The 22,719-nt window shown below is 45.1% G+C and overlaps 8 protein-coding genes across 9 annotated transcripts; 3 read left to right on the top strand and 5 right to left on the bottom strand.

The window, feature by feature from the left end:
- Positions 1-110: 110 nt before the first annotated feature.
- LOC111072505 (enoyl-CoA delta isomerase 1, mitochondrial-like) lies at positions 111-1,404 on the bottom strand. The gene is made up of 4 exons (XM_022364424.2): positions 1,298-1,404; positions 901-1,135; positions 693-839; positions 111-632 (listed from the first exon to the last, which is right to left on the bottom strand). Exons 2-4 carry the CDS (start codon positions 1,126-1,128, stop codon positions 165-167), a joined length of 843 nt encoding a protein of 280 aa, XP_022220116.1. The 5' UTR covers positions 1,129-1,135; positions 1,298-1,404; the 3' UTR covers positions 111-164.
- Positions 1,405-1,490: 86 nt separating this feature from the next.
- On the top strand, positions 1,491-2,466 carry LOC111072506 (translocon-associated protein subunit gamma). The gene is made up of 2 exons (XM_022364425.2): positions 1,491-1,724; positions 1,791-2,466. The coding sequence occupies exons 1-2, from the start codon at positions 1,577-1,579 to the stop codon at positions 2,213-2,215; spliced, it is 573 nt and encodes a 190-aa protein (XP_022220117.1). The 5' UTR covers positions 1,491-1,576; the 3' UTR covers positions 2,216-2,466.
- LOC111072502 (3-ketoacyl-CoA thiolase, mitochondrial) lies at positions 2,462-4,310 on the bottom strand. The gene is made up of 5 exons (XM_022364421.2): positions 4,192-4,310; positions 3,779-3,945; positions 2,941-3,714; positions 2,719-2,873; positions 2,462-2,658 (listed from the first exon to the last, which is right to left on the bottom strand). Exons 1-5 carry the CDS (start codon positions 4,208-4,210, stop codon positions 2,577-2,579), a joined length of 1,197 nt encoding a protein of 398 aa, XP_022220113.1. The 5' UTR covers positions 4,211-4,310; the 3' UTR covers positions 2,462-2,576.
- Positions 4,311-4,480: 170 nt separating this feature from the next.
- Positions 4,481-6,366, bottom strand: LOC111072501 (probable splicing factor, arginine/serine-rich 7). The gene has a single exon (XM_022364420.2). It carries the CDS (start codon positions 6,230-6,232, stop codon positions 4,685-4,687), a length of 1,548 nt encoding a protein of 515 aa, XP_022220112.1. The 5' UTR covers positions 6,233-6,366; the 3' UTR covers positions 4,481-4,684.
- Positions 6,367-6,684: 318 nt separating this feature from the next.
- LOC111072509 (NHP2-like protein 1 homolog) lies at positions 6,685-7,339 on the top strand. The gene is made up of 2 exons (XM_022364430.2): positions 6,685-6,818; positions 6,880-7,339. The coding sequence occupies exons 1-2, from the start codon at positions 6,816-6,818 to the stop codon at positions 7,258-7,260; spliced, it is 384 nt and encodes a 127-aa protein (XP_022220122.1). The 5' UTR covers positions 6,685-6,815; the 3' UTR covers positions 7,261-7,339.
- Positions 7,340-7,442: 103 nt separating this feature from the next.
- LOC111072503 (protein pelota) lies at positions 7,443-14,840 on the top strand. Its single transcript, XM_022364422.2, has 5 exons — positions 7,443-7,786; positions 7,852-8,573; positions 8,641-8,833; positions 12,897-13,003; positions 14,210-14,840. Exons 1-5 carry the CDS (start codon positions 7,746-7,748, stop codon positions 14,329-14,331), a joined length of 1,185 nt encoding a protein of 394 aa, XP_022220114.1. The 5' UTR covers positions 7,443-7,745; the 3' UTR covers positions 14,332-14,840.
- LOC111072507 lies at positions 9,600-14,309 on the bottom strand. Of its 2 annotated transcripts, none has more exons than XM_022364427.2 (3): positions 14,157-14,309; positions 9,936-10,223; positions 9,600-9,841 (listed from the first exon to the last, which is right to left on the bottom strand). In XM_022364427.2, exons 1-3 carry the CDS (start codon positions 14,201-14,203, stop codon positions 9,751-9,753), a joined length of 426 nt encoding a protein of 141 aa, XP_022220119.1. In that variant the 5' UTR covers positions 14,204-14,309; the 3' UTR covers positions 9,600-9,750. The 2 variants fall into 2 exon arrangements, with proteins under 2 accessions (XP_022220119.1, XP_022220120.1); XM_022364428.2 differs by lacking the exon at positions 14,157-14,309 and adding an exon at positions 12,055-12,274.
- A 35-nt stretch (positions 14,841-14,875) lies between the features above and the next one.
- On the bottom strand, positions 14,876-17,178 carry LOC111072499 (pescadillo homolog). The gene is made up of 4 exons (XM_022364416.2): positions 17,029-17,178; positions 16,711-16,944; positions 15,552-16,650; positions 14,876-15,481 (listed from the first exon to the last, which is right to left on the bottom strand). Exons 1-4 carry the CDS (start codon positions 17,044-17,046, stop codon positions 14,940-14,942), a joined length of 1,893 nt encoding a protein of 630 aa, XP_022220108.1. The 5' UTR covers positions 17,047-17,178; the 3' UTR covers positions 14,876-14,939.
- Positions 17,179-22,719: the final 5,541 nt, after the last annotated feature.

Below are 22,719 nucleotides of genomic sequence, written 5' to 3'. Positions count from 1 at the left end.
TCTGCCATTATCGATCCACGACTGTGATTTCTCATTCGATTATCTTATCGTCGCCACGACACAAGGTTTCGAATACAAGAAATCTAATTTGAATTTTCAACAAACTGAAATACAAAAGGAATTGCCTTTATTTAAAAATTGGCAACTATAATTTCAACATATGATTATTTACTGGCCTTCTTTTTTAGACCCTCGAGATAAATGCCCAGACCCCTCTGCACGGCTGGCTGGTTAACAAAGAACAAAAACTTCTCCAGATCGTCCTGACGCTCGTTTTCCAATTGCTGCAAATCGGCTGCGCGGAACTGCTGTTTGGTCAGTGCCCGAGCCAAAGGATTCACTCTGGCGAATGTGCCTATAAAGGCGGCACACTTTTCCACCGCCTCTTCTTTGCTGTTTGCAGTCTCGTCGATGAGGCCGATTTGCAGGGCCTCCTCCGTCGAGAACATACGGCCCTGATTGAGAGCCCGCTCTGCCTGACGTTGTGGAAGGACGCTCAGGAACGACGACATGAACCACTTGGGCGCCACAATGCCCAGTTGAGTCTCATTTAAACCAATGGTGAATTTTGGCAGCATGACTCTGTACTCGCAAGATGTGGCCAGAAGGCAGCCTCCGGCGGGCGAGTGGCCCTACGAAACCAAATCGTTAGAACAGCCGTATCTGGATCCGTATCGTACCTGGAAACTTACATTGATGGCAGCTGCAGTGGGGACACTGCTACCATAGAGGGCAAGCCAAACCTCCTGCAGTTGTTTCCAAAAGGCACGAATCCTCTCCTTTTCGGGTTTGTACATTTCCAGGATATCCAGACCGGCTGAGAATATTGTCGCATTGGACTGCAAGTGTGTTATGCAATTGATTATATGGGATCGCCGAGAATTGAATGCACTATCTTACGGATGTCAGTATGAGACCCCGGCTTTTGTTGCTCTCGATTTCGTCAATGGAGGTTTTCAGATCCTTGAGCAGTTCCAAATTGAGGCCATTTACTGGAGCCCTGCACATGGTAAGGGTGGCGATTCCTGTTTTGTCATTCACCTCCACTGTGGTCAGCTTGGTGGCGGTGGACATGAGCCGGCTAGGTCCACTACGGACCACCAGACTTAAGACTTTTGTTCGGAGCATTACAGACCTAAAATGCACGAAACATGTAAACAACTTGAAATGACCTTTGGACAGGTTCCGTTTGCAGTGACAGTTTAGCTTCTAAGCTTTAAATTCAACAATTGGACTGTTTTGAACACAACCGCAACATTAAACAGATGCCGATTGTTCCCTTTACTCATTAGCGCACCTTTAAATTCAAACTGAATTAATATAAATACAAATTCCGCTCAGCTGCAGAACCTGTTGCTTTCCTATCGGTAAATGGTTGCTTGCCAACTATCGGCCACCAGGGCTGTCAATTAGACGTCCCGGTGCAACTCTGGGTTTGACGTTTACACGTCACATCGGCGACAAGCCGACTACCCTTGACTCTTGTGCATTCGTGTACACTTCGTTATAGACTTTTGTGTGCGTTGTAGCAACTTTCACTGTAGCTCTTGCTTTCGTTAAACTAAAATTGTGAAAAATGGGCTCTGGCAAGCAACAAAAAGTGCAGTCTTCTGGCTTCACCAAGGAGGAAGAGCTTCTGCTGCAGGATTTCAGCCGCAATGTGAGCACAAAGTCCTCGGCCCTCTTCTACGGCAATGCCTTCATCGTTTCCGCGGTGCCCATCTGTGAGTAAAGTGACACGTTGTTGATTTTTTCGGCCGCCCTTTATGAATGAAAGTTTTGCTTCGTAGGGCTCTTCTGGCGCATACACAACATGGACCTGTGGCCCAGCTCTATTCTGTTTGTTTTGGTGACCGCCGCTAGCACCTATCTGATGGCCACTGCCTACAAGAACATCAAGTTCCAGCTGAAGCACAAGATTGCCGGACGTCGCGAGGACGCTGTTACCCGCGAGGTGAACCGCCAGCTGGGCGACGATAAGAAGGTCACGCGCAAGGAGAAGGACGAGCGCATCCTCTGGAAGAAGAACGAGGTCGCCGACTACGAGGCCACCACCTTTTCGATTTTCTACAACAATTCCATCTACCTGGCCGTCATCATCTTCATCAGCTTCTTTCTGCTGAAGAACTCGACGCCTTTTGTTAACTACATTTTCTCCGTTGGCCTCGCCAGCGGAGCCCTGGCACTCTTCTCCACCAGCGCCCAAACGAACTGAACAAATTTCGTCATCTACTCGTAATGTTAGGCCCTCTAAGAGATTGATTCCCTACCCTAAACAGCGGGCGAGAATTCCGTTAATCCAAAACTCGTACATGGGCTGAGACATATCACCCATCAGTCGTCCGTTAAGCATTTCCAGCAATGAACATAGAAATTTGTATACCACGAAGATGCAATTGTTGTCTTTCTTGTAGAAAGCTGATACACTTCCATTCGCAAATGATTTAATAAATTGTAAAGATAAAATTATTTTTTGCTTTATTTCTAATTAAAGGGGTTTCTTTTTGTGGGGAATTTTCAGTACTAATATAATCATAAATGCAGAAAGGAGGACAGCTCTAGCTGAACAATCCAACTTAGACAGCTTCAAGCAGCAAGGCAATGCCCTGGCCACCTCCAATGCAGGCCGAGCCAATGCCATACTTGAGTCCCTTGCGCCTGCGAGAGGGAAAGAAAGATTATATATCTACCCGGATCGTTTAACGACAGGCAACTTACTGCAACTCATGGACCAGGTGACCGGTGATGCGAGAACCACTGGCACCCAAAGGATGTCCCAAGGCGATGGCACCGCCATTCACATTCAACTTGGAGGGATCCAGCTTCAGAACATCGGCACAGGCAAGAGTTTGGGCAGCAAAAGCTTCGTTGATCTGCACAGAGCAAAACGAGGAATCGGTCAACAGGGTCTTTTTCCTTTTAAGTGGGATCTGGTCTCACCTCAATGAGATCAATGTCCTCCAGCTTCTTGCCGGCCACCTTGAGTACATTCTGGATGGCAGGCACTGGGCCAATACCCATAATCTCTGGGTTGACGCCTACAAAGGAGAAGGCGACCAGGCGGGCCAGGGGCTTGAGGTTGTACTCCTTCAGAGCCTCTTCAGAGGCAACAATAACGGCGGCAGCTCCGTCACAGATGCCAGACGCTGTGCCGGCCGTAACAACTCCGTTCTTCTTGAAGAGCGAGGGCAGCTTGTTCAGGCCTTCGATGGTGGTCTTGGGGCGAGGATGCTCATCGATGACAAAGTCTACCTCCTTTCCCTTAACCTTCAGCTTAATGGGAGTGATCTCCGCATCGAAGGCGCCCTCCTTCTGACCCTTCTCCCAGTTCTTTTGCGACAGCAGTGCGAACTCATCCACACGCTCCCTGCTGATCTTGTACTGATCGGCCAGGTTTTCGGCTGTGAGGGCCATGGGAAGTTTGCAGCGGCTGTCGGTAAGACCTGCCCAGAGGGCGTCCTCCAGATTGTAGTTGGCCCCGAGGGTGGTGCCAAAACGAATGTTACGGGCAATGAACGGACTCTGGGACATGTTCTCCACGCCGCCGGTCAGCGCCACCTTGGCACCGCCCACCAGAATGTCCTGGGCTCCGTTTACGATCGACTGGAACCCAGAACCGCACAAGCGGTTGATCCCCAAGGCGGGCTTCTCAATGGGCACACCACAGTTAAGGCCTACATGCCGGGGCACATAAATGCCGTCCGTGGAGGATGACTGCAACATAGAAATCCCCAATCAATTCGATTCTGAAGGTAATTGGGATTCTGTTCCCACTCACCGCAATCACATTGCCGACAATGACGGTGTCTACCTGCTCTCCCTTCAGACCAGCCGCCTCTAGAGCAGCTTTGGCAGCTACTGTCTGCAGCTGTGTCTGGTTAATGGCCTTCAGGGCGCCACCGAAGGTGCCGAATGCCGTGCGCTTGGCAGCCACGATATATATACCTGTGTACATACACACATATATTATAATATGCGTGTAAGCAAGAATGATTATTCAAATTGTAGAAACTAAATCAGAATTTTGTTTTCAATTCAACAGGTCCAAAGTGCAACCGGCTCTGTGCGGGGGATAGCAAACAAGTCCAAAGTTCGCTCTCAGCAAAGCCTCGACCAGTCTCTCGCAACCACATTCATCTCCCAGGAACTCTTTATCCATCACTGGGGTTCGTTTTCCCAATATGTATATACCTTTTGTTGCTGCAGACATCTTGTGAGGATTTTGGTTTTAATTCTTTATCAAATGTAGATTTAATATAACTTAAAAACCGCTGACGACAGGCGTTCGATGGGACCAACTTTCGACTTCTGTCTGATTTCGACGTTCGCTCCGTCGCTGACAGGGGGAAAAGCTTGCAAAGCTTTGAAATCGCCAGCATTTATGGCGTAGAGCTTTGCTGCAAGAACGAAAAACAAGTCGTTCCTCAGCTGTGCAATGCACTGAAAGAAATTCCTTAAAATAAATCAGTTGGTGGACATATTGGTCTTAGAAGCTTAATTATGTATTTTTAATGACTGCTCTCGAGTAAGGATACAATACGTGTTGCTGCAGTTCTAAATTTGACTTTATACTTGATGGAAACTGAAAGTGGAAATGAGGAAATCTCATACTTGACATCATATAATTGGGGATTACTTAAATATGTATTTATTATGAATTCGTGTAGGTCCATATATCTAGGCTCTATGGGGAGTTGGATATATCCATGTTGTCCGACTTCTCAACGCTCACCGATTTGCGGGACTTGGAATCGGCGCTGGAGCGCGAGCTCTTCAACTCTATATCCTCGGAGATAACCTTCAGTTTGCGTCCTGGTGCCTCGGGTGTGCGAGAGCGTTCGCGCCGCCGGACGGCCGATGAGGCAGTCTTTGCGACAACCGTGGACACATCTTTACTACGGCTTGTACGTGTCTTGCTGCTTAGGGCGTTCACCGGTGTTGGCGAGGGCGAGCTGCGTTTGCTGCGCGACCTGGGCGAACGGGAGGAGCGCTTCTCGCGGTGCGACTTCTTGCTGCGCTCGCGGGAACGGGAGCGTTTGCTGCTGGTGCTGCCGCCGGCGCCGTGCGAGCGTGAACGTCGGGACCGTGAGGTGCTGCGACGATGACGGGACCTAGATCGCTTGCCGCGCGTTCTTGATGGTTTCCCACCGCGAGAACGTGATCTACGCGAACGGGAGGTGCTGCGACGGTGACGGGATCTAGAGCGTTTGCTTCGGGAACGGGACGAGTGTTTTCCCCTGGAGCGAGAGCGCCTGGAGCGCGAACCACTGCGTCGCTCCCTGGAGCCAGAGCGACGTGAGCGTCTTCGGGACGTGGAGCGATGCGAGCGAGAGCGGCTGGTGCGGCGATCCCGAGAGCGGGAACGGGAGCGGGACCGGCGTCGCTTGTCCTTGGCCAGCATGCCAATCACTGGATCAATAGCGGCCGATATCATACTCTGCGCTTCCTTCACAATGGTCATGGCCTCCTCGATCTCCGCCTGGGCCGCCTCGTTGGACTTGGCCTCCGGCTTGGTGATGCAGTATGTCGAATGATAGACACTCAGGTAGCCGCCCTTGAACTCCTGTCCCTGCATGCGGAGGGCGTGGATGATGCTGGTCTGCTCGCAGAATTCAATCATGCAGTACGTCTTGTTGTCCTTCTCGGCCCAGCGCGCATATTTCACCTCTCCGGCCCTCTGGAAGCACTCCATTAGGTCGTCCAGGCGCCACTCGTTCTTCACATCGCACACAATAATGGTTCGCCGGATCTCCTCAATTTTGCGGGCGTCATAGAACGAGGGCAGGGCCGGATACTCTGGCAGATTGAACTCCACCAGCTTGGGGTCATAAGTCTTGATAACTTGTTGCGGCAGCTGGCCTTCGATGCGGTTGATCACTTCGGGCGGCAGTTTCGAGTCGGGCTTTTGCAGACCCGGCACTATGGTTCCGTTCTTGAGCATCTCCAGAGCGCGGTACTCCTCGGGAATTGCCAGCACGGGGATGACAATCAGGGCGCGATCAATGAACACCGTGTTGGTGAGATGCTGGGCCACAGGCACACTGGTCGTCTCCGTGTACTTCACATAGCAGATACGCGACTGCACAGGGCACGAGACATCTCGGATGGTGGGGTAGAGCCGGATCTCCTCAATTTTGCCAATGTTGCCGAACAGCGTTTGCATCTGGTCCTTGGTGGCCTGCGGCGCAATGTTGGTCACCTGTATAACACGCGGAGTGTTGCCGCCCGCCATTGTCGCCAGTTTGCTGGTGCGCTCTCAGCTCAATAAACGTTTTATTTGCAAAAAAAATACTTTCAATTAACCTACAAGCAAGCGAAAAAAATGCAAGGGTTGCAAGCGCGTCACACAGATTCGATTGCCACTACAGGGCTGCATGGCACTCCCAACTCATCGATAGTTGGTTATGGTTATCAAACGATTGATATTAGCGCCATCGATAGTTTTGAATGCTATTTTTCCACCGAAATGAATTGAGGATTGTTCAAAATTAAACATTTTATTCATAATCTTCCCTTTAAACGAATGCCCTCTGCACACTGAGCCCATCCCAATCAATGTCGATATTTTCTAAAAATATCGATTCTTGACATAGTCGGCGACAAAAGTATCGTACCGATATTATCGTATCAAAAATAAAAAATATCACCTATATCATTATATCGATATAATATCAACAATCCCAACTGGTATTTACATCGCTAATGCACGTGTTTTAGTAAGTGTACCGCCGCCATTGCCCTCAGTGAAGCAACAAGCCGAGAGGTTGCATTTAATTTTGATTATATTCCAACCAACAACTAAAACAATCATTAAAATGGTAAGCATCCTTATTGCGAACATTGCCCAAGTGAAATATAAACATTCTACCGCCCCCACAGACCGAGGAAGTGAACCCGAAAGCATTCCCCCTGGCAGATGCCCAACTGACGGCCAAGATAATGAATCTGCTGCAGCAGGCTCTGAACTACAACCAGCTGCGAAAGGGCGCCAATGAGGCCACCAAGACGCTGAACCGTGGTCTGGCCGACATTGTGGTGCTCGCTGGGGACACTGAGCCGATCGAGATTCTGCTCCACTTGCCGCTGCTGTGCGAGGACAAGAACGTGCCGTATGTGTTTGTGCGCTCCAAGCAGGCGCTGGGCCGCGCCTGTGGCGTCTCCAGGCCCATCGTGGCCTGCTCGGTGACCACCAACGAGGGCAGCCAACTGAAGTCGCAGATTACTTCCATTCAGCAGGAGATTGAAAGGCTGTTAGTTTAGGTTTAAGTGAATGGTTTAAGCAACCATGCGTACAAAGTCGTAACATAAATAAAAGCGTGTAGCGTGTATTTTTCCAGTACAAAACAAAATCGGAATATTTGGATTTTCCTAATTTTTAGCACATGTCCAGTATGACCGTATGCTGATGCGTGAAACCGGAAATTCGGAATCGGAAAATACCAGATATATACCGCCACAGAAGCGGGTCAGCTGTTCCCGACCCGTCAGTTCCGTGTGAATGCCACTTGTCCGCCGAAACTTCGGGTCGACTGTGTGAAATTTGGGAAATTGGTTGATCAAATGACAAAAATGCATTGCGATTCACGTGGCCCGAGGGAACATACAGCCAGATTCAAGTGACAAGCAGCTCCCCGCAGCAGCAAACGCAAAGCACGAAGTGCCTACAACAAAAGTAAACCCTACAAAAGTAAACCCTCCCTGACGCAGGGATTCGGGAATCCGCAGGATTCGTGGGGCGTAACGATATGAAACTGCTGGGCAAATACGTGGACAAGGGCATGCAGGGGTAAGTGCTCCCATTCCCCATGGAATTCATTAATGCCCTCCGCTCCCCAATCGGTTTTCTTGCAGCAATGTGACCCTCATGCCCGAGGAGTCGGAGGACATGTGGCACGCGTACAACCTGATAGCGGAGGGCGACAGCGTCCGCAGCACCACCATCAGAAAAGTGCAGAACGAGACGGCGACCGGCTCCTCCACCAGCAGCCGGGTGCGCACCACCCTCACCATCGCCGTGGAAACGATCGACTTCGACACCCAGGCCTGCGTGCTGCGCCTGAAAGGGCGCAACATCGAGGAGAATCCCTACGTGAAGATGGGCGCCTACCACACCCTCGACCTCGAGCTGAACCGCAAGTTCGAGCTGCGCAAGCCCGAGTGGGACACTATCGCCCTGGAGCGCATCGAGATGGCCTGCGATCCCACCCAGTCGGCCGACGTTGCCGCCGTTGTCATGCAAGAGGGACTGGCCCATGTCTGCCTCATCACCGCCAGCATGACGCTGGTGCGCAGCAAGATCGAAGTCTCCATACCACGCAAGCGAAAGGGCAGCGTCCAGCAGCACGAGAAGGGCCTGGCCAAGTTCTACGAGCAGGTGATGCAGAGCATCCTCCGTCACGTCAACTTCGATGTGGTCAAGTGCGTGCTGATCGCCTCGCCCGGCTTTGTGCGGGACCAGTTCTACGACTACATGTTCCAGCAGGCCGTCAAAATGGACTACAAGCTGTTGCTGGACAACAAGAGCAAATTCATGCTCGTCCATGCCTCGTCAGGGTTCAAGCATTCGCTAAAGGGTAAGCCAATCTCAATCCCTTCTTTTTTGGATAGTCTTCTGCAATTATTCGCCATTCCCAATTACAGAAGTTCTCCAGGATCCCGCTGTGGTGGCCAAAATGTCTGATACAAAGGCCGCTGGCGAGGTCAAGGCTTTGGAACAGTTCTACATGATGCTCCAATGCGAACCGGCCAAGGCCTTCTATGGCAAGAAGCACGTGCTGCGCGCTGCCGAATCCCAGGCCATCGAGACGCTGCTCATCTCCGACAATCTGTTTAGGTGAGTCCCCGTCGTCCACACTTGGCGGATTTCCCTCTCAAGGCCAATTCCAAGCGGAAGAACACAGACGGACACATGAAGCCCCATCAAGCGGAGAGATCAAGAGCACGATAGCACACAGAGAACCTTCAACTTTAGCCAATTGCTAGCGACAAGCGCGACAACAATTTATGTTCACATATGTGCAGAAGGTGGAGCATCTGGCAATGTTTTGTTGGATTCATGAGGGAAGGAAATCCATCTTAATATTTGAATTGTTAATTTAGAGTATTGGCAGAATCAGAAAAGGGAAAGCAACAGTATATTCTGCAACAGATGCCAATGTATGGATAGATCTTCATTGGGAGATGCATGAGGAGAGAGTGAACCTGGATGTCTATACTCTGTCTGCTTTCTATAGATGAGAATATTCCCAACCACCCATCATGATGATGCCCCCATTTATGTTGGACGATTCTTAATCTTCCGCTGCGTATTGTAGATAGATCTCTACTCCATTCGCAGGTTTTATCCATTTAAAGAAAGCACGTCCCAGAGCAGCAATTTGTTGGCCCCATGGCGACGTGCTCATGATCAAGGTTGCCGTGTGCCTCGCCTTGCGTCGTTCTCTGCCATTTTTGGCCGTCTGTTCTGGCTGTCCGCTTTGTGCCTCTCTTCGCACTGATCTTTAGCTTTTTTGTTTACCATTTTGTACGAATTTAATGGACCGTTGAAATTCCAGCAACGAAAGATCCAAACTGCCTCGCAATTAAATTAAAATTAAGTGTTTATCGGGTTCTCGTTCTTCTTTACTTAACGTTTAATGTACTTAAAGTTCTATGCAAAAAGGTGTGTTTATTGTAGCACTTTTAATCAGTCCGCTTTGAATTAGTTGCTCCCCCTACTATATTCCCCCTCTATACCATCCGTGTCTTCCGTCAGAAATTGTTCAAATCGCAAGTTGACGTCGTCGTCGTCGCTGTGGTTGTGGTTGTGGCTGTCTCCCCTTTATCTCGACATTTTTTATTGCTGTTGATTGTTTCGCAATTGCGAAAGACAGAAGCAGAGAGAATGGTTAGGTTAGATGGGAACGCACTTTCCATTTAAATCTCATTTGATTTACCGCCTCCGTTGCTGTTCATTCCGTTGATTCTTGTGGTGCTTCTGTCGGGCCAGGTCATCCTGCTCCTCCTCTTGCCTCAGCAGCCGCTGGAAGTAGTCGTCGAGCGTCTCCCGCATGGGCAGGAGGCGGCTGGGCGATGCTGGAGGTGTGCCACAAGTCATCGAAAGCTCTCTTCTCATCTTCATGTGATGGTCGCATGGCCAGGGATGGCCCAGATCGGAGATGGTGTAGTCGGGCTGTCGGTTGAGCATCTTGGAGGGTGTTAAGTGGCCGGCACTTGAGTAGGAACTTGAGTGGAGATCGAGATACATATATATTTTGTTGAGTTTTAACGACGGCTGGAGCTAAAGTTGCTTGGGATTTGTGCGTTCATTCCCTGCTCTCCTATCTCCTCTACCATATCCGCCGCTCCTCACGGCCAGTCCCCAGTCCCCGAGCTCTCGATTTGCGTGTGCTCTGTTTTTGGGTTTTGGGTCTCGTTTCTGTTTATAGAGCTGTTTTCGCCAGACGAGTTTTGCGATTTGCACACGTAAACTTTGAAACTGAACTACACTTTGATGTAAATCGGATGTATGTATGTACATATATACATATATACTGTATATCCCTCATCGCTCTCTGGAAGCATTTCTTTGTAGCGTTTCTCGCTTAAAGTAGTGCTAATTATTAGAACCCAACATCAACATTCGTGGGCGACAGCTTGGGAGAACAGCAAAACAGCTATAGAGCAAAGAATTTTAATTTATTTAATCGCTCCGTTTATGGATCAGCACTTGGCGGGGACCACTTTTGAAGCAGCGGGCACTCTCGCTCCCACCACCTCTCCCACTTCTGCTTTCCATTGGAATCGCTCTCAATGGGTTCCACACGCCGCATGTAATATGATCCACTTATAAAGTTCTCCTAGTTCTGCATCCATTAACCGATTTCACTCCCTCTCCGGGGCATGTCCATCGACAACTAGTTCTCTTTCTATGTGCATTTTATTATTACAATATTTATATGTTCCAACCAGTTTTTCTAGTCCCTCTTTGTCTTACAGCAACCTCGTGTCTTGTGCATCCAAAACGTGCCCCCCTTTTCGATGGCTGTTTCTGTTTGCTGTTGTTGTCGCAGCTGGCGGCGCATGTTAATGTTGTCTTGAAAGACAATTTTTTGTAATTTTACATATAGGGAAACAGACCCAACACGAGCATGGGCAAGAAGTGAAAGGGCTTGTCTGTGTATATCAGATATTGACACCGTTTATGGGTTGAATGTATCACTGAATACGATATCCATGAATCACTGAATCTTAGGGCCATTCCCCAGCTCTGTTTCGAGTGTTTTGTATCACAGGGGTTGGATTTTGTTTGGTTAGCGGTTATTTAATGGCGAAATCAATGAGTTGTCGCTTTTTTGAAAAGATCACAAACCCCCTAGACATGCATACAAATGTTTCACAAGTCGAGAAATCAAGAGAAAGAAGAGCGGAGGTGAGCTTATTCGAGTGCTTTCGCTGTATTCCCATTTCTATTTTCTTTGTCAGCGTTTTTGGAGCGTATCACAAGGTTCGTGCAAGAGGCAAGAGGATGTTCAGTTGAGTCAAGTTCAGTTTCCACCCCCCACCGCCGGCACACGGCCTCACATTTAATTAGACATTTTTACGGGCATTTACTGATACTATTCGCACTCGTATTCGTTTTCGTATCTTGTGTCGCACATTCCCTCGCTTTTCCCCGTACTTTCTGGCTGCGAAGTCATGGCTCTTTCGGCTAGACGTGGCGGGACCTCGTGCACGGGGCCGGTGCCGGGGCCCACGGTGCACGCTAATTCCATTATAACAATTGATTCCATTGTGCAATCATTGTCACGCAGTGGAAACAGCAGCAATTATTGCATCTACAACAATGGCTCTCCTCCTCTCGTGGGTTCATCGCAGCTTGCGGTTAGCGGATGAGTAAAAAGCAGATACAGGTAGCAGATATACATATGTATATAATTGCTGCTGCTGCATTGCTTTCCGCTGAGTCAACGGCTGGAAACCCTAAACTGTAGCTGTCAGCGGAATATCTCCCTCCATGAACAACAATCCCAAGTGCAACTATCGTCCAACTTTCACTCGTTCCGTTCCACACACCTTTTTTGTATGCGTGATTTGTGCAGTATTTCTGCGTTCGGCTGCAGCTTGCAGTTTGCTGATAGATGGATGGATGGACGGATGGAAGACTCGTTTCTGTGGCAGCAGCAGCTGTAACGCGGGTCTTAGCACCAATTTTTCTTTACGCGTGGCAGTCTCCGAGCCTCGTACACGTTCTTCGATGCGTCCCCCAAGAAAGCCGCTTTGCAACTAATTCTTCAAGCGAAGACGTCGACGAGGCACTGCCGCTGGGTCCCACAAGCAGCTCTCTCACTCTGCTAGCACTGCACGTGCTGTGGAACGTAAATGGCTTCCACATGGGGAGAGCTGCTCCCACTGGTCACCGATCGAATTAAATTCCGCTCTCTGCACCGCGCTAACTCTCTCTCTTTGCAAACAGAAAAGCGGTTTTAATTAAAATGGGATTGGGATTCCTTCGCTTCATTGTTCTTACTTTCGTACTCTCGTACGCGTTACCTGTTAATGATAATGCTTAATGGTTATCATTAACATAATCATTTATCTGAGGTTCTTGAACTGTCAGACATTTTATGCGCTTTTCTTGACTGTGACTGACTTCGTGCATTCCATTCCCCGTGCATTTGGAAAAGCCCGTTCCAAGGGAAGACACAATTTCTAGTTCAACTTGACACCTTATCCACCACTCTGGATTGTTATGCCCATCACGTGCCATGATCGAGCACTTTGCTATGTGGCATTTTAACGATCCATCCGATTGTCGAATATAAAATGCAATAGATATCACGATCCATAAATGGATAATAGATGAATCGATTCATATGTTAAATATCTATTACATGTTTCCTTCTTTTTTATTTCAGATGTCAGGATGTTAATCTCAGGAAGGAGTATGTCACCCTGGTGGAGTCTGTTCGCGATGCTGGAGGCGAGGTGAAAATCTTCTCCAGCATGCACATCTCAGGAGAACGTGAGTAGCAGCAACGAAGGAGAGGATTTCTCCATCGAAGACAGATCCAATGACTCACTCTGCAGCTGCAGAAGATGGAGAAACTTCTATGAAGGGGGATTGGGGAGAGCACTTCTTTGTGTATAGAGATGAGCATCTCCAATGGCAGCTACTTTCCACAGCCACATTTGTTTTTGCTTCTGTAATTCCTATGCTTTGCTTGCTCAATTTTAATATTCGTGTGCAGGGGCCTGGCCTCCCCCTGTCTAATGACCTCGTTAAATATTCTATTTTTAAATCCCCCACTGCACTGCGCCACTAGATGTTGTTTTCATATGCGTACATGTAGTAGACGTATTTCTTGGAGGGGTCTCCCGCATTACAAAGTCCATCCATACATCTCACAGCGGAATACATCATCACCAGATTGCATTGAAAGGCTGCCAAAATGTTTGCCTCCTTCGGAAGGGACTTTCGATTTCATTTGCATTTCAATTTGTAATTTAGAAAGCATTAATTGCACATATTTGTGTGGTGTTGAATGCTTTAAATAGTCATTTCATCCGACAAATGACTCACGTGGATGCCAATCTGTTCTTTTATCTTGGCAGCACTTTCCGATTCGACGCGAAAATGGGTCGTTGCAGGTTCCGAAATAGATCAGATCCCATCCCCATCCCCCAATACATTGTACTAATGCTCGTCTATCCACACTTGCAAGTATTTCTCAAGTGCTTCCCATTCGTACGATATCTTTTGCTCAAGTGCTGAATGAGCAACTGTTTCCCGCTGCGGATTTTAATCAGCTTGGAATTACATAAATATATAAACATTGAAGTGGAATTTAAGCGATTGCGACGGGGCCTGGCAACCCACAAAAATGATTCGAGTAAACAAAGTATTATCTTGTGGAACCTACATTAATCCAGCGATAATTGGGCAGGCAAAGAGAGAGATAGAATTACCGAGAGAACCTTTGGCCAAGTTCAGAGATTGAGTCACAGCCGAGAACCGACAACCGGTGAGCCTTGAATCGGAACCGCCCACGTCCCCAGGCAGGCCATTAAGTGGAAAAGTTGTAGTTGACTATGTCATGGGCCTATCTAGCATGCAATTGACTTGAAATTCTACGTAGTTCCCGTCACCTTAGAGATCTTTTTTGAGACTCACTTACCAATCGGCTGTTATCTCTATATCTTTCATTCCTTGATTTATTCTCATCGACAGAACTGGCTCAACTAACTGGAGTGGCGGCTCTATTGCGTTTCCCTATGCCCGAACTGGAGGACAGTGACGATGATGATGATGAGGATGGTGCGGCAGGCGGAGATGATAGCGATAGCGACTAGGAGGAATAGAGAAAGCAAGGATAGAGTAGAGTAGAATGGAGTGAAATGGAAGCTGGCGAGAAGTTAGGCATTTGTTAAACGAAAAATTTGACTTAGGACTTAACTAGCGATCGATTATACACGTAGATTAATAGATATGTACTACAGACAGACTGCGGACTGCGTCAGGGCTTATACAATATACTACTATATACATACGATACGATACGATACGGATACGATATACTTATACTTATATACAAACTATTGCTTAAGTTTTTACCCCCCATGGCTGGGCCTAGAGATTCGATTGTGTTCTGTTCTCGAAGAAGGACTCTGAAGGAAAGGAAACCAAACCCCGAAACCACTTGATACTATTGCTAACAGATTTCTATTGATTGATTTTAAAACTAATTTCGAGTTGCTGTTGACAATTGTTGTACAATATTTTAAATTTTAGCTCAGTTTTTTACCCCGCATGTAAATTAATTGTTCATCATTTTGTAAAGTGCAAAATAAAGATTATACATATATATATATATAAAAATACTTAGGATTCGATGGATTTCGATTATCATTGTTTATTGTTTTGTACCTAGATCAAGACTCGAACACAGCATTCCAACTGCTCACTTCACCATTTTGGCGGCACGGGCGGCTGCCTCGGCCGCCAGTTTGCGGGCTTCGCGTTTTGCCGTCTTTTTGGCTTCCTTGGTGTCGGCGTCGATGTTGCGGCGCTTCTTGCGCAGCAGCCACTCCTCCTTCTCCTTGGTTTGCTTCTCGCGGATCAGCTTGCGGAAGAGGTTGCGATGGCGTGGCTTGACCATACGCGCCTGCAGGCGGTGCTCGTCCACCTCGGCCTTGTGCACCTGTCGCTTGTTCACTTTGTGCACTTTGCCAGACTGCACGGACATCTTTTCCTTCTCCTGCTGCTTGCGCTTGGTCTTCTCATCGACATCATCATCATCGTCCTCATCGCTGAGGTCTTCTTCGTCCTCTTCGCTGAGGTCTTCTTCGTCCTCGTTGACGCCATCGGGGCCTCCGAACTTCTTGTACTCGGCTGTCTCCTGCTGATAGGCCAGCTGCAGCTGCGCGTCGAGCAGCTCCTGGTCCACCTCCTCCTCCTCTTTCTCGGCGGCATCCTCCTCTTCGGACTCTTCATCACTTTGATCTAAAAAAAGATGTGAATTATGTATTAGATATATTTGAGGATCAAGAAGACTCGACTCTAGAGAACTTACCGTGAGTCTCGATTAGAGAGGGATCGTGGAGGGCCTTCTCCTCGGGCGGTATGTACGATTCGCGCTTGGAGTCGACGAATGGCGAGAGATGGGGCGGAAGAGTCTCGCCAAGGAAGTAGTCGTTAGTGGGTAGCAGCTGGCGCTGATTCACGCAGTCGAAGAGCCACTGGGGCTGAATGTAGTCCCTGGAGATGTACTGTGTGCTCAGACTGGGCCTGTCCACGATCTGGTGGGTGATGGTCTCGTCGTTCTCGGCGAAGGTGGCGCCGGCGAAGACGGACGCGTCCCAGGAGACCTTGCCGCCAAACGAGCGAATGAGAATGACGAGTGGCTCGCGGGGAACCTCGCGATTGATGAAAAACTTTAGACCTTTAAAGAGGGTGCGCAGACGAGTTATTTCCTGGGCATCCTGCTTCATTTTGATGATGCGCTTGGAGTCGCCGTCTTGCTCCAGCAGCTCCATGTCAATGTCGGGCTCCTCCTCGTCCTCCTGCACCTTGTCGGTGCGCAGCAGCTCAAAGTTCAGGGCCGCAATGCGGTCCGACACGAAGCTGGACTCGTCCTTGAATGTCTCTGCGTTGTCCTGCAGCAGGCTGGAGGGGAACTGAGGCGGATAGGCCAGGTTGAGGCCGTGGAAGAGACGAAAGTTGGTGAAGCCCAGCAGGATTGTGTAGAACTCCACGAAAATGGACATGACCTTAAAGTCAACCTCCTGGCGCGACTGCGGCTTGAACGGGTAGTAGTGGGGCACGATCCAGGTGACCTTCTGGCCCTTAATCTCGGCCTGGAAGTAGTAGCCCTTGATGGAGATAAATACCTTGCGCAGCGACTTGGAGGCAATCACATAGTGCAGAAACTCGATGGTCAGACGTCGGCACAAGTTCGACTGCTCGCGGGGAATCAGATGTAGCGAGGGGAACGTGCTGAACAGGAAGAGCAGAGTCAGGCAATCATCCAAATCCTTGAGGGCGTCTATGAAGGTCGGATAGCGCTCCTTGACAATGTGATCGAGTTTGATTTCGGGGAACAGAGACAACCTGCGCTTCAGGTTGCGAAAATCTTTGATGGCGCGGTCGCGGCTGCTTTTCTTTGCAAAGATCTGGAAGGGGGGAACAATTCAAGGGGCTGCTTTCAGACTGCCATTCCAAACTCCACTTACCTTGTAGTCACGCAGTGTCCACACAATGGACTCGTGCAGCAGGAACCGGATGTCCTTTGTGTGGTACAGGATCTTGATCTCCGATGATCCCTTCTGGGCGCGGCGCCTGTGCTTGGGCTCGCGTGGATAGACGCCCTTGAGGATGCACAGACGGCGGAAATCGTTCAGCGACAGCTGCAGCTTCCGGATCGCTGCCCGACGGCTGATGTACTGGGTGGCCTCACCGGCCTCGTACTGCGTAGGACAAGCATTAAGGGGTGCTCCAAAAACATAACCTCACAGCGGTATCTAAAATACTGCGATTGCTCTTCCACTTACCTTCTTCGGACGTCTCATTGTGGATGGTTGGAAAAATGCTCGTTTTGTCTGGTAAAATCTGTTATATGCAGATTAATTTGAGGAAAAACACGCAGCACACCAAAACACACGTTTTTTGTGTTGTTGGTCGCGTGGTAGAGGTATATCGATAGTATCGATATTTTGCTGCTAGCCTCTACTATCGATGGTTTTGAGACTATCATGATAGTATCGAGCTACAGTCGTTGCGCTTTTGATATGGTTTGGCGGTCATTTTCAAAAGTATATTAATATATGGAAAAATAAATATTTCGCTTGAATTGTTTTATCGAGTGTGACTGGAACCTCAGAAACGTCATTTTCAAAATATGCCGTAAATATACCAAGGAAAAAAGTGAGCGGGGAATTTGAATATTTAAAACGCCATGTGCTGCATTTGGATAACTCATTTTATTGAATCTGTTTTTATTGTTTTTTTTATAGGTATTGTATTGAGAAAATAACATACAGTCTAAGTTTGTTGTATTATATAATATTCGTTATATATTAGTTAGTTTGAACATTAACTTCGTTTTGGTTTTCGCAACATGCTTTACTGCAATCAACTGCAATTTACGACTGATTGCATTGTTAATAACAAAAGTTTATTAAACGGCCATTTCTTTTTGGATTTTTGCTTCTTTCTTTCGTTTCTATATTCGTTTGCTGCGGCTCTGCTACAATTCTGGCTGCGTAACGGCGCATTCACACCGTTACAGACGTTCGTGTGTCCGTGTCAGTGTGTGCGTGTGTGTGTGTGTATGTGGGTGTGTTAGTGTCTGTCTGCAATGTAAATGCATCTGTGTATCTGCTGCTCGTTCTGTATCTGTATCTTTATCGTTATCTGTATCTGAGTGTGATTTGTTGTATATTTCACCTAAATAACTAGTTAACATTTGGTTTTTATTTGCTATAGCTTCGTTTTGATTTACATAAGTGTCGTTTCCGTTCCATTCCCTTCCGTTCCGATCAGATCCGCTCCAATCGGCTTTAGGTTTCACTCTTCCTTCCTTATGCTCCCTATTTCCGATCCTTTAAAATGCTTTTACATAACTTTATATAATTCTTGTTTCATATATGTATTGTATATTTTTTGAGTGCCAGCCATATATGTTTGCATGTATCGTTTAGAAATTGACTATATATTTGATTTGCTTTACTCCTTTTGCTCCTGTACTTCTTCTTCTTCTTTTTGATGAGCTCCGAATGGGTTTTGGTTCGCGGTTTTTGGGGAGTGTAAGGGAATGAGGTGTGTTTCGGTGTGGCAATGTGTATGTGTGTTTTGTATAAAATCTAAATGTCGTTAACTAGACGTACTTGTATAAAGTAAATAACTCGCTGTATTTCATTATATATTCATCATTCGAACGTTCGTAAGGCCGAAGACGGTATGGGGCCCGAGGGGTTGGAGTCCTCCGATGACTAACAGCAACATAGGGGGTGTTGGAATATATAGTGTTCTTCGATCTGAATATAACTGAAGCCCGACTTCTGTGTTTGTTCGCCTTTTTCGTGGTTTGTCGTTATTATGTATATAAATCATTTGTACAATCTTATGTGCTAGAAGCGTATCAGTTATTAAAATTAATGTCTGTTATTATAATACTCTCATTGTTCACTATTAAAATTACTCGATCCTTCCTGTACTAATTACATGCCCATCTTCCAACACTCGACCTGTCCGTGCTGTACGTTCTGTTTTGGTTTTGGTTTTGTTTATCGAAAAAATACACACTCGTAAAGTAAAAGTCCAACAATAAGTACAACAATCGAAACTTAACAACGCAAAATATTTTGGTGGGTAATGATAATTGTATTACACACGACGGCTATATATGTATATTCCCGTTCACGCACTATATACTGATGTGTCCGGTCCCCATTTGCTACATCGCTACATCGCTGGCATTACAAATAATAAACGCATCTTGTTCGTACACTTATAAATTTGAAAACGCTATAAAATCGTTAAATAAGTCTACCAATATGTTAACTATTACTTTTTACTGGATTCATATATTCATATTTGCTTCGGTTGTCGTTATCGTATTTGGTATCGCTATCGTTATTGTTATCGAACGAAAAATCGAAAAACAAATCGAAGCCGAGCGCCAGTTCAGTACCGTTTCGTTCCGTTCCGTTTCACGCGGCTGCCGAAATTTATTGTTTGCTGTGTTTCTTGTGTTATAAACAACGGACGCAACTTGAACGCTCTCTAAATATTGTATAATCGAATATAAGTATTGTATACATTGCATTTCACTTGTTTTATTTATATTTTTGTATTCGTTATCGTATTTAGTATTCGTATTCGTATTAAAAAAAAAGTAATTCTCTTTCAACGGTTTGCATAATAAAATCCCATCCCCAGACGTACTCGTAATATATAGTACCTGTTTATAAAAGTCAATATATATATAATTATTTGTGTTGTATATGTGTGTTCTATATAAGTAGTACGGTCTATTTTAAGTCTAGTTATAGATTATTTAAAGCTGAAATCAATGATTATGTGCTCGTTTGTTTGTTCGTTCGTTCGTTCTTTAGACCGTTAGATCGTTCGCATAAGTTATGTTCGTACGAGTATTTCTTGGTGTTTATTCTGGTAGTTTTGTTGTTCAGTTACAGTTACAGACGATTGTTATAGGTGATTGACTTGAGAGCGTATTCGTAGTAATTGTTGTGGCCACATCTCTAGAAATGCTTTCGAATGGTCTGTGCTTGGGTTTGTTTTGTGTGTTTGCTAATTTCATACAAATGTTCGAATATATATCTTCTTATTTGAGGTCGTTAAAATGCCAATTGATCGGAACGAATTATAGAAATCAATCGGTCTATACTTACGGTTGGGTTATTCTGCAAACTCAAAATTTGGTCGGGACACAAAATTAGCAAACACTGAATTTTTGTTTTATTTTTTTTTTAGTAAGTTTACTTTTTTACTTTAATTTCAAACAATGATTTTATTTTCATAGTTAAATATTTCATAAAGTATATATAGCATTACTATATCTGTTTCGTTTCTTTTCGCTTTTCTTCTGCTTTTTTTATAATTATTATTATTTGTTCTCTTCCTTACGCTTCGTTTTTGTTTTATGAACGTTTTTTGCTAATGTTTCAACAATTTTTTTTTGTATTTTCTATTTGGTTTTTTGTCACTTTTACTTTTTATGCAATTATTCAACTTGTTAAAAATCTATAACCATAACAATTTCATATATATATCTGTATATATATATGTTTCTTGTATATACTTCTTCTTAAAGCGCGACTTATACGGCCACTCCGACATTTGTGTGTGTTCAGTGTGTGCGTTTGGGGCGATGTGGGGACTTGGGATAGTGGTTCTTGGCGGGGGAGGTGTTTCAATGTAATATTGTTCTTTCCGATTAGCTTTTGATTTGCTTTTCGTTAAGCAGAAGAGTGCCTCACAAAGCTAAATGTATCTGTTCGTTAACAATTTTTCGATTCTGTTAGTTACGTTCTTGGGATATCGCAGCATACTCGTAGTAGTAGGCCCTACATAGGTTTTTGTACTTTTCGTGTACCTTTTTTATAGAGAAAAAGTGGGCGCGATATGTGTGATTGTGTGTTTGTTGTGAGTGAGGAGAATCTTTAGTACAAGTAATTGCTGGGTGTTCCTTCTTGTTAGGTTCTAATAAGATGTATTCAGTTAAGTATGAATGTTTGTTTAGTTTTCAAGTATTTGCTCGCTATATAATATATATATATGACTTGGTTTTTAAAGTTAATTTGGAAGATATTTTTTAGGTTTTTTCGCTTTTGTTTTTTGTTTAGTTTAGTTTAACATACAGCATGTATAAAAGATTAAGTTAATTTCTTGTTTGTTCTTGGAAGTTGTCTCTGTTAAAGCCTGGCGACCGAGGCAATCTACTCGTGAGAAGTGAGCTTGCTAGTTGGGATATATGTATCTATTATATCGATATCGATGGACTACAGTCAATGGTTTTGGTGTTGAGAGTGTAATCATGAGAGCCGAGAAGCAAGGGAGAACTCTCATAGAAAGGAATGATTGGAGTGATCCAAGAAAGCTTAAGGAGAAGTTCTACGAATTCCCTATTCACATTTGGTTTGGTTTAAGGCATGCTAGAGAACCCCATATATCGTAGAAGGACATCCCAAGATCTCAGCCAAACCTGGACTAGTGCATCGAATAGCAGGGATGGATGGTGTGTGCCTTATATAAAGAGAGAGAGAGAGCATTGTTCTGATGTAAGCATTGTCCGTGTGCGAGTCGTAGGAGGGGTTTCTGTACAATGTCTTCTTCTCCTGGCTCCTGTTTCTGTTTTAGCTTTTTGGTGTTAAGTTCTTCTCCGCTGTAGATGTGATCTCTGGTTTCTGTCCATAATCTATATATGTATATTTTATATTATTTATCATATATATATGTATAAATATCTGTGTGCAATCGAATGCACTGCACCCATGGGGTGTAAGAGCAGCCACTTAGTTACGTTAATTCTTGCATTTGCATATCGTATTATTCAGTAAGTACATTACATTACAGCATATATATGTATCTGCATCTGCATATATGTATGTATGTCTATATATTCATACATAACTATTTCCGATGGCTTCCACTACAACTTCTGCTGTTTGCTGCTGCTGTTTGATATACAGTTTCGAGCTTCGAATAGTACCGGTGTACAATATACATGTATATACTCGTATATAAAGTTATGTCACTGCTTCCTTCTAGATCTCTGGTAATAAAAATTATTGCTTTCTGTTCTATGTGTGTATGTTGTGTTTGTGTATGGGTGTGTATGGGCGTGTATCTTTGTTTCTCTTTGTTTGTTGTTTCATGTTTGTTGTTCTGTCATTTCCTCAACTTGATTGCGAGCCATATGCAAACGTTTGGATATCCGTTAGATACATTGCCTACTTAAGTATAGTTTTGCATATATATAAATATGTATATGTATGTATATAGTAAGTTATCTTCTGTTATATATAAAATATATAATGTATGTATATATTTAGGTGTATATATGTATGCGTATTATGTTAAATTATCTTTTTTTTTATTTTTGCTTAATCTTTTGCATTTGCTTTAGCTCGGTTTGCGGCCACCTTTTTTTTAATACGAGTTTAAGGGTTTTTGGTTTTAGTTTTAGTTTAGAAAAATGTTACGTACGTTCTAAATAAAGAGAGCAAGTTGATTTTCTTTCGTATTTCATTTAAATATCGTTTTGTATGTCGTTTATATATATATATATAGTATATATATCAATATGTTTATATGCTCATATATATATACATATACATATATGTACTTTTTTGGGGACTTGACTCTTCATTAAGCATGAAAGTATATGAAATTAGTTTTGGTTTAGTTTCTGTTTTCTTTTGTTTTTTTTTTTTGTTATAAGTTGGTTTAGTTTTTTGGATTTGAAATAGTCTATAATAAATATGGTTTCAATTTAAATTTAAATTCTGCTCGTTCTACACGTCAGCAAGAATGAGAATTAGAATTAGGATTAGAATTAGAATTAAGATCAGAACTAGAATCATAATCATAACTAGAATTAGAATTAGGACTGGATTTGGACTTGGAATTTCAATCAGTATAATCGATAATCATAATGCTTTGGTATTAGTTTTTTTTTTTTTTTTTTGGTATGTGGCAAATACATTAGCAAAATGTTT

Source organism: Drosophila obscura, unplaced genomic scaffold, assembly GCF_018151105.1.
Source record: "Drosophila obscura isolate BZ-5 IFL unplaced genomic scaffold, ASM1815110v1 contig_179, whole genome shotgun sequence".
Lineage (NCBI taxonomy): Eukaryota > Metazoa > Arthropoda > Insecta > Diptera > Drosophilidae > Drosophila > Drosophila obscura.
Note: the sequence above shows the minus strand (reverse complement) of the source record. Positions and strands in the feature narration are given on the sequence as shown.